At 55.5% G+C, this 8,967-nt stretch overlaps 5 protein-coding genes across 5 annotated transcripts; 2 read left to right on the forward strand and 3 right to left on the reverse strand.

Annotated features, from left to right (window-relative positions):
• Nucleotides 1-359: 359 nt before the first annotated feature.
• On the forward strand, nucleotides 360-2,213 carry BUR1 (serine/threonine protein kinase, CMGC, CDC2/CDK sub; the record flags this gene model as incomplete). The annotated part of the gene is made up of 5 exons (XM_071059958.1): nucleotides 360-508; nucleotides 572-653; nucleotides 709-811; nucleotides 870-1,266; nucleotides 1,319-2,213. The coding sequence occupies 5 exons, from the start codon at nucleotides 360-362 to the stop codon at nucleotides 2,211-2,213; spliced, it is 1,626 nt and encodes a 541-aa protein (XP_070916059.1).
• A 544-nt stretch (nucleotides 2,214-2,757) lies between these two features.
• MFIFM68171_04539 (uncharacterized protein) lies at nucleotides 2,758-3,496 on the reverse strand (the record flags this gene model as incomplete). Its single annotated transcript, XM_071059959.1, has 3 exons — nucleotides 2,758-3,126; nucleotides 3,198-3,212; nucleotides 3,272-3,496. The coding sequence occupies 3 exons, from the start codon at nucleotides 3,494-3,496 to the stop codon at nucleotides 2,758-2,760; spliced, it is 609 nt and encodes a 202-aa protein (XP_070916060.1).
• Nucleotides 3,497-4,232: 736 nt separating this feature from the next.
• Nucleotides 4,233-4,751, forward strand: MFIFM68171_04540 (uncharacterized protein; the record flags this gene model as incomplete). Its single annotated transcript, XM_071059960.1, has 1 exon — nucleotides 4,233-4,751. One exon carries the CDS (start codon nucleotides 4,233-4,235, stop codon nucleotides 4,749-4,751), a length of 519 nt encoding a protein of 172 aa, XP_070916061.1.
• A 420-nt stretch (nucleotides 4,752-5,171) lies between these two features.
• On the reverse strand, nucleotides 5,172-7,000 carry PPT1 (Palmitoyl-protein thioesterase 1; the record flags this gene model as incomplete). Its single annotated transcript, XM_071059961.1, has 7 exons — nucleotides 5,172-5,210; nucleotides 5,272-5,396; nucleotides 5,459-5,820; nucleotides 5,874-6,117; nucleotides 6,180-6,615; nucleotides 6,679-6,759; nucleotides 6,851-7,000. The coding sequence occupies 7 exons, from the start codon at nucleotides 6,998-7,000 to the stop codon at nucleotides 5,172-5,174; spliced, it is 1,437 nt and encodes a 478-aa protein (XP_070916062.1).
• Nucleotides 7,001-7,849: 849 nt separating this feature from the next.
• Nucleotides 7,850-8,430, reverse strand: MFIFM68171_04542 (uncharacterized protein; the record flags this gene model as incomplete). The annotated part of the gene is made up of 3 exons (XM_071059962.1): nucleotides 7,850-7,910; nucleotides 7,968-8,320; nucleotides 8,404-8,430. The coding sequence occupies 3 exons, from the start codon at nucleotides 8,428-8,430 to the stop codon at nucleotides 7,850-7,852; spliced, it is 441 nt and encodes a 146-aa protein (XP_070916063.1).
• Between the last annotated feature and the right edge of the window lie 537 nt (nucleotides 8,431-8,967).

Genomic DNA, 8,967 nt, shown 5'->3' on the forward strand with positions numbered 1-8,967 from the left:
GGCGAGCTGGTCTGTGCTCTGGGGAACCACAGTCCCGCAAGGTGCAACGTGCAAGTCGTGCGAGTTTGGCGCATTAAACTTTCGACAGTTCGCCGCTGCGCCCGTCACTCCAGCTCGACAACCCCCTGGACTATTGTGTGTAATTTTCAATCGCAAGCACACAATAGGCTTCAGACTTTGCCATGTCGCCGTTTCTGGCCGGTTGAGGAGCCCACGTCTTCTCACTTCCCCCCCAATACGTCGTTTCCGTCTGGGATTCCTTCGTTTCCAACGAGCTTCGCAATCTCGCGTCGTACCAAGCCATAGCACAACATCTGACGAGCGGTTTGAACGAAGATAAGAATACGCCACTGCCGACGATGAGCATCCCCGAACCGCCGACAGGCGGTAACGCGCCGTCTCCCCGGAGTTTTGCGCTCGCCCACCAGAGGCCTAGGAGCAGCTTTGTGGGATGTTCGCGGATCACTGACTACGAGGTCTTGGGTAAGCTCGGCGAGGGTACCTTTGGGTAAGATCTCCGCCAGCTTCGCATCGGCAATGACGGCCCGCCAATGCTAATTCTTCTCTCTAGTGAGGTCCATCGTGCGAGATCGAAGAGGACCGGTGCTCTAGTTGCCCTTAAGAAGATCATCATGCACAATGAGAAGGATGGCGTCGGTGGCCCCACGCAGCGCTCCCCTGAATGCAGACCCGTCTGACAATTCTCAGTTCCCGATTACGGCCCTCCGCGAAATCAAGCTGCTGAAGATGCTCTCACACAAGAACATTTTGCGCTTGGAAGATATGGCCGTTGAACACCCGGCTCGGAGCAGCAAGTCCACCCCGCCCACGGGAGTGTTGCCGCAGCACCATGCTAACACGCTCCCCAGCCGACAAGCGGAAGAGACCGATCATGTACATGGTCACCCCCTACATGGACCACGATCTCTCGGGCCTGCTCGATAATCCCTCCGTGCACTTCACCGAACCCCAGATCAAGTGCTACATGCTGCAGCTGCTCGAGGGACTCAGGTATCTGCATGCGAATCATATCTTGCACAGAGATATGAAGGCTGCCAACCTTCTGATCAACAACAAGGGCATCCTGCAGATCGCCGATTTCGGTCTTGCAAGACACTACGATGGGGAAGTGCCGAAGCCTGGGAAAGGAGGTGGTGAGGGGCGGCGTGACTACACGAGCTTGGTGGTGACGCGCTGGTACCGGCCCCCCGAGTTGCTGATGCACCTGAAGCGATACACCACAGCCATCGACATGTGGGGTGTAGGGTGAGACTTGCCGACGCCCTCTCATTGAGCGGCTGTGCTAATTTCCATCCAGGTGCGTATTTGGCGAGATGTTGGTTGGCAAACCTATTCTTGCCGGCGAGAGTGACGGCCACCAGCTCGAGATAATCTTTGAGCTCTGCGGCACGCCGACAGACGCGAACATGCCCGGCTGGCGATCCCTGCCCGGTGCAGAGGCGATTCATCCCCGACCCAGACAGGGGAATTTGACGCAGCGATTCAGGGAATACGGCTCAGGCGCCGTCTCCCTCCTTAGAGAACTACTCAAACTGGACTGGAGGACACGCATCAACGCAATCGATGCCCTCCAGCATCCGTATTTCCGAACCGCCCCACACCCCGCACAGCCTGGCGAGTTGCCATCGTTCGAAGAGAGCCACGAGCTGGATCGTAGGAAGTTCCACGATAGGAGAGCGGCGCTGCCGCCGGCGCCGAAAGGAGGCACGGTAGGCCGCGGCCCCCACGACGGCCCCAATGCAGGTTTCAGCGGCGACGGCTTCGGCAGTCGAAATGGTGTCAACGGCGGCCGCTACCCGCGGAACAGCCGGGGACCGCCACCAGCGGATGAACGAGTGCCCGCATGGCATAGGGATAGGGGACTGCCGCCTCGCCCCCCCCCGCCGGCTGACTACGCAGGCGATCATCCGGACGGATATCGGGAACGGGGTGGGCGGCCTCGCGGTGGAGGGGGCGGTCGGCAGGACATTGACACGTACATACCCAGTTATGACCGCGACGCGCCGAGAAGAGACGACCGGCGCCGCAGGGACGACCGGGACGATAAGCGGCACGACTGGGACAGGAGGCGCGATTATGACGATAGAGCGCGGGCAAGTCGGACGAGGAGTCGCAGCCGGTCGCCGATTCGCGACTGGGACAGGGATAGAGATCGGGATCGAGATAGGGACCGGGATATGTACCGCAGATAATAACCGGGTTCATACTACGGTCGTCAATCGAGGCCCGTGGTTTGATTGTTTGGCTAGGAAAGGAGGGATGGCCCGTTGCGGCCGCATTCACTTGCACGAGAGGTCCAGAAACGGGATCCGGGTGACAGTTCCAGAGATACCAAGAGTAATCAGGGGCGGGAGATATCCTGTTAGCGAAGCTCTTAGGCCAAACAGGCTTCGGGGCATAAAGAGGCATTGGCTCTTTAGCTAGCAATGGCGTCAGGACAATTGTCAATGATGCCTTGATTGGCAGCGAGCGAGGAATCATACGGGATTGCGGATTACAACCGCTGCCCGCTGCCATGATACATTATGTTAATCCTACTTATTACACGAATGCCCTGTCCAAGAGCGCTGGCATCTATTAATACATGCAAGTCGGCTCTCAAGTGAATGAGACAAAAACAAACCAACCGCTGAGCCGAACTAAACCAGACCGGAGTCAAGCTCTACCACCGCGACTACTCTCCCCACGCTCATCACCACCACCCGGCCCCCCCAGCCCGGACGTCGCCATGGTCTCCTACTCGGATGATGACTCCTCTTCGTGGATCGTATCCTCCACCAGAACGCCGGCCGGCGTCCGCCGGCGTCCCGTGCTAGTGCTGGCGATGGGCGGTGCCCTTGCCTTCCCCCACCGCCGGCCCAATCTCGTCCCAGGATCGACTCTGCTCTTCAGCTCCTCGGACGACGAGGAGATGTCCCACTCGTCGTCGCTACCGGCAGCACTAGCGTCACTATCTTTTAGGCGGGGACGGCCTGGTGCTGTTGCTGACCGAAGCGGGGGTGATGGGGGCTGGGGGAAGTAGTAGTCAATTGTGTTCATGAGGCCCACGGTGAGGAGGGTTATGAAGCCGCCTGCTGTGGCGCCGATGATAACGGCGTTTGACATCTGCGAGGTTGGGGGTTGAGTTAAAAAAAAGGGGCTTGGAGTTTTGGGTTGAGAGGTGATGCAAAACGTACCCATAGTATTACCGGCTGGATGGAAGCGGTTGGTTAGTGTATTATGGTAAGACAAACAGGGGTTATAGACGGACCTCTAGTTCGTGGACTATGGATATGATGGATCGTAACGGCAAGGCGGCGATGTAAAACCCTACGCTGAAGGGAAACCACACAATGTGCAGCACCGTGGTAATGATTGCGAACAAGAGGCCGAACACCCATAGCGTGGGATTGATTAGGAGAAATCGCACGATGGGGATCACGCCGGAGAGGATGAATCCACCGAAGTGAACAAAGTCTGAGGCGGTGAGGTCCATGGTGTTGGGCGTGTTTGATCAGTTTTAACAGGATAGGGCCTGCCAGTTCAGCTACTTTGCCTACGGGTTCTTGAGATGCAAGCTGATGAATTCTGAGACGGGACCATAGCTCCGGTTTCTGAGCAACACACCGCTGATACCTGGTTGTAGCTGGTCGGACGGCTGAGGGTTAATTGAAACCCGCTTGCATACTCTAGGCTGTGAAATGATGAAATTTGGATAAAATAGAAGGAAGCCTGTGGTTACTGTTGATTGTTGATGCTCATCTGATGATGGCGAGTGGTCGTCAAGTCCTGTTTTCCTTGACTTAGACTGGAAGGTATGCAGGAGCAGGGGTTGTTGCAAGCCTGACGTCGTACCGATCCGCACATATGCATACATGTGCATGAACCGGGGCAGCACCTCAGTACTAAGATATCCACCCTGGAACAGCCTTGTTTATTAGCCTCGACTTGAATCCAGAAAACAATGTTCAAGTAGAAAGACACCGGCATTACAACGATTTTACACTACAAACAGAGCACAACTCATCTTGAACCTGAAAATAAACACCGATATTCAGCCCGCACTGTCCTTTTATCTATTACACAAAATCGGTCATCATAACACCTAGCAAAACACCCTAAAACTTCACAAGCTCGTGAAAACCGACACTCTATCATCGACTTACACACCATCAATCTCACCGATACCGCCACAAAGTAATTCAGACCCTCAACCACCCAACCACTTAACCATGTCCTCAAACCCACACCTCGAGCCAGGCAGCGCAATGGACATAGACATCGACGACGACGACAACAACAACAACAACAACGATGACCATCCACTCCCCAGCGCCAAACCGCAACCCAAACCCGCCAAGAAGTCCCAGACCCTCTTCCAGACAACCGTCAAGTCCCCCCCCTTCGCCTACGCCCACCTTTCCCTAAGCCCGACCGCTCCCGATCAGGCGCGCGAGGGACCGCCCCTGGACACGCTCCAAGTGCGCGCCTACCTGACCTCGGCGCTCCGGCAGTTCCTGGGCGACACGGGCGCGGGCATGGGCGTCGACATCCTCGCGGTGCGGGGCGCCTCGGCGTGGGTGCGGGTGCCCCGGCCGGACCTGGGCGCCTTCGCCGCGGCCGTGACGGCGTACCCTGGAACGGCCAGCCATGGCGGCGGGACGACGATGCTTCTGCAGTTGAAGGCGTGCGGGGATTGGCTGGGGAGTTTACTTGGGCGGGAGGAGGAGGCGGGGTTGTGGACTTCGTGAATTGTTTGTTCTACGAGGGGGGTTTGGAGGGGCGGGGGAAGCTAGTCAGTCAGTTGGTTGGTCTGGTTGTTCACAAGCACATGCGTACGTCGTGTTCGGTATGCGCAAAGAGGGAGAGAGAGAGAGCTGGCTTGTCTGGCGTGCTTTGCAAAATGCGAGGCGAAAGAGCCACTGCCTTTTCGCATATACGCTGCACGAATGTATGCTTGCTAGGTCATGCTGCCGTCCCCTCCCGACCTGAAGAGCGCTTCAACGTTTCTCTTCCTAGAGTCGACCGCCCAAATCATATCACAACACCGCCGGCCTGGGTCCCGAAAACGCCAATGTCCTGTGGTGAATTACCCATGGGTATGCGACAGCCTCTAGATCCCCGTGCGCCAGCTCGTCTGGTCTCATTCCTCTATATACCAACAACCGCGGCTACATTAGGGACGACATCAACGAGTTATGAGCGTACGCCTGGAAAGGTGATTAGTATGGATTCTTGGAGACGACCGACGTCTGGCCGGGGTTGACACACCATAGGCCGGATGTTGGGGTGAGGGACGGCATCGAACTGCGAGAACTTGAGTTTGTAGTCGGGGCCGATGTTGATATACGCTCCCCTGTTCTCGGTCATGTCGCAATACTTGGGCGCCGAGAAGACTGCGGCAGCACATGTTAGCATCGCAACCAACAGACTGTATGACAGCCGGAAAGGAACATACCAGTGATGCACTTCCCATCGTGCTCCTCTTCATAGCCATCCATCCTGACCTCGTGACTCCGAATGACGGCTTCGAGGCCGTTCTTTTCGCAGAACCTCTTGGTAACATCAGGACCGAACTGCATGCCCACGCCACGCTTGCTTGGCCCCCTGCCTGGCTCCGCCTGAGGATCTGTCCACAGCATCTCCATCATTAGACCTGCCTGGCCCGGCTGCCTTTGTTTATGCCTATCCAGTTTCCGGATATCGTCTAGTGTGACGTTATCATCCGAGAAGAGACCGCCGTGCAGTACGAAGTACTTCTTGCCAATCAGGGTCGCTAAGGGTAGGGCGGAAAAGCTCTCCGAAAACAGCTTGAACACACTGTAACCCCCTGTTAGTCGCCGAATGATGTCGTAACAAGAACTCGCACTCACCGCTCGTTATACTTTGCTTTGCACTCGCCCTCGAAGCCATACACCCTATTCATGTCGTCTGTTTCATGGTTGCCCCGGTTGATAAAGAAGCAATTCGGCCTCAACCACTTATTGGCGTAGAGCACTAGCGCAATCTCGGTCGACCAAGACCCCCTGTCCACAAAGTCGCCGTTAAACAGGTACCAGTGCTTGTCGCTCGGGGTACCGTTTAACCTGAACAGTTCCATCAGGTCAAAGTACTGGCCTATTCGCAGCAAGTCAGTATTCGCCACATGTCGTGCCTGGGAGAAAACCGGTTGGACTCACCGTGGGTGTCGCCGCATACAGTGAGCTCCACCCCTTCGGGAATGTCGACCTCGACCATGGTAGGCTCGTCATACACGAGCTTCTTGACGGCTAGGATGATCTGGTAGACATATTTCTTGTGTATCGTCTTGCCGTTCTTGAATCTTTCCATCATGTCGTCGATGAACTCTTGCGTCATCTCCCCCTCTAGCCGCACGCCGTCGTACGCGGGCTCCACGGCAATCGAATCCACATCGAGCCCCTCGGCTGCCGACGGCTCCTCTCCGACCTCGATGGCGGCGAAGAAGGCGAGCTGGCGCACAATCTTCTCGCACTCAACCAGCTTGAGCTTGGCATCCTTATTGCTAGGATCGATCTTTACACACGTCTTGAAGTCTTTTACGGCATCTTTGGGCTTCAGAATAGCGGCGTACGCAGTTGCTCGGCGATAGTAGGCCTATGTGTCGTGGAACCGTCAGCCTTGGGTAGCGGCTCGAGCCGAAGCGGCGGCCTTGCGCACCTTGATGAAACCTGGATTAAGTTCGATGGCTTTCGTAGCATCTCTGATAGCATAGCCGTACGCTTCTGTCTTTAGATGCGCCTGCAGAACGACATTCGGGTCAGCCACGCGACTAAGAATACCGAGGCTGGCGGCGCGGGGGGAGGGGTGGGGCTGCTGGAGTGGCACAAACCTGAGCTCTGTTGGACCAGTATGTCGGCTCCTTGTCATTCAGCTCGATGGCCTTGGTGTAAAAATTGATCGCAGTTGGCCAGTCGTGCGCGGCGAAGGCCTTGTTGCCTTGGTTCTTGAGCGCGACAGCCTGCTCCTCGGGGGTTGGCATGTTTTCTGTGATTGTGTGCTGCTACCTAGGATGAGGAAACATGCGAGAGCGTCTGTAGGAAAAATTAGGAACTATATGGTATCTAGAAGATGACAGGCTCGGACTCTTAAGAATAAAAAAATGGTTGGGTTGGCGGTGGCAAGCTTACTAGTCGACAGGGAAAGATGAAGAGATTCGGTAGACTTCTGCCTCGAAGCGCAAATCGGAGGGGCAGACTTGGCTTGCAGAAGTGGGATTTCTGAATCCTGGTTAGGGTCATAAATCTAGCCATCCGCATGCCTATAAGCGTTAGCGTCTTTAGCCCACTACTCTCTTATCGATCTGACGAGTGACGACAGAAGAGCAAGGATTAGGTGTGCCGCTGTGCAAGATGCCGCAGGCAACACTGACGCGGTCTTCATAGCCGGCATTCTGTTACAAGCGCCCCAAGACGCCGTATGCTAACATTGAGATGTAAGCCACCTTCTCGATTTTTGCGTATAACATGAGTGTTTCCAAGGTCAACTCTTTAGACTATCGAGGCCAAGGTTATCACAAGGCGATCAGCGTCGGCCACGTCTGGGTCTTGACCCCACCTGTTGGAGATCCCACGTGGTGTTTGCACATCTGGGGTGCTTGGCCAACAGTGCAGGATTCGTTGGCTGTGGCCGCGAAATCTCGAAATAGGTATCTACGGCAGACTTTTCTGAATCAGCCACGGCTGTCATGGCCGAGACACATGCTTGTAAGGAAGCGTTCTTAGAATGCAAAAACCGGGTCTTTGATAAAATCTACCAACTCCTCAAAAAATCAGGTTGTCGCTTTGAACTAGACACCCGTAAGGAAATGAATAACATGTCATCGAGAAATCTATCGCCCCAAAGCGCTTCCGGACTCTTCGTCACTGTCATCCATGAACCCCTCCTCTAGGCTACCGCCGCAGAGTTAGCTTGCAAGATCCGGGACAGGGGCGACCGTCTAGACTGACTCTCTGCTTAGTCTCCTTGTGCTGTCGATGGCATCATTATCCCTCCGATGATCCAGTACCCGCCTCGCAGTGGGCTCGTCCACCTCACCAAGCTCCTCCCCCTCATCCGAGTCGAACGAGCTTCGCTCGGCCACGACGAGGTGGTCGGACACCCTAGCTCTCCACGCTGACGGCATCATGAACCGCGCCATAGCGCCCTGCATTCTCGCTCGAAGCGATAGTGTTTGGTTCGATATTGTTTCGAGCGGGAGATATTGGCTATAGCGGTTGCGGTAGCGCTGCCAGAGCGGGATGACGGCGTAGGTTGTGACGAGGAAGAGGATGAGCGAGATGACGGCCGGGACAATCAGCGTCTGTCGCACAAAAGGTCAGTAACACGACACAAGTAGTTTGTTTCGGTGGGAGAGCCGTTTTTGGATTCGTGTCAAACGCTTACTTTGACTACCGAAAATGTCGCTCCCATGGTGTCCCCGTCCCAACTTGGACAACGCGGCCGGGGCAACGTCAGGGGGCGATGGACGACAACTTCAACACTAGGAGGCTTGCGAGATAGAGCGCGCGCATTAGCTGGGCATTAAACTTTGGGCCGTCGTCTCTAATGTGAACAAAGTTGTTGGACATCAGCTGTGCCACACACAGCCGCGAGATGCACGGACAACAAGGTAACTATGCGATGCAGTTGTCGCAATCAGCACCTCCTGCAATTGAAGCAGCTTGGAGCTGTCTTGGCGCCAACTCGACGGAGCCCTGTGGGTCCTCTCGGCATCCAGCAACCCCAGAAACACAAGCCAGAACCCTAGCCAACTCTTCGTCAGCGGCGTCGGCCTGGCCAGCGTTGTCGAAGAATCCAGGGCAGGGAGGCCAGAGACGCCAGGCATTTTGCCAGCATGATGCTAGAAGAAATTGTAGTTAACAGTTTAAAGTTACAGCTGTTGATCAATAAATGCTAACATTACTGACTACTTCTACTGGTCAACACCCATAATGTTATGTACTTTAC

This window comes from Madurella fahalii (genome assembly GCF_045866475.1).
Source record: "Madurella fahalii IFM 68171 DNA, scaffold_2, whole genome shotgun sequence".
Lineage (NCBI taxonomy): Eukaryota > Fungi > Ascomycota > Sordariomycetes > Sordariales > Madurella > Madurella fahalii.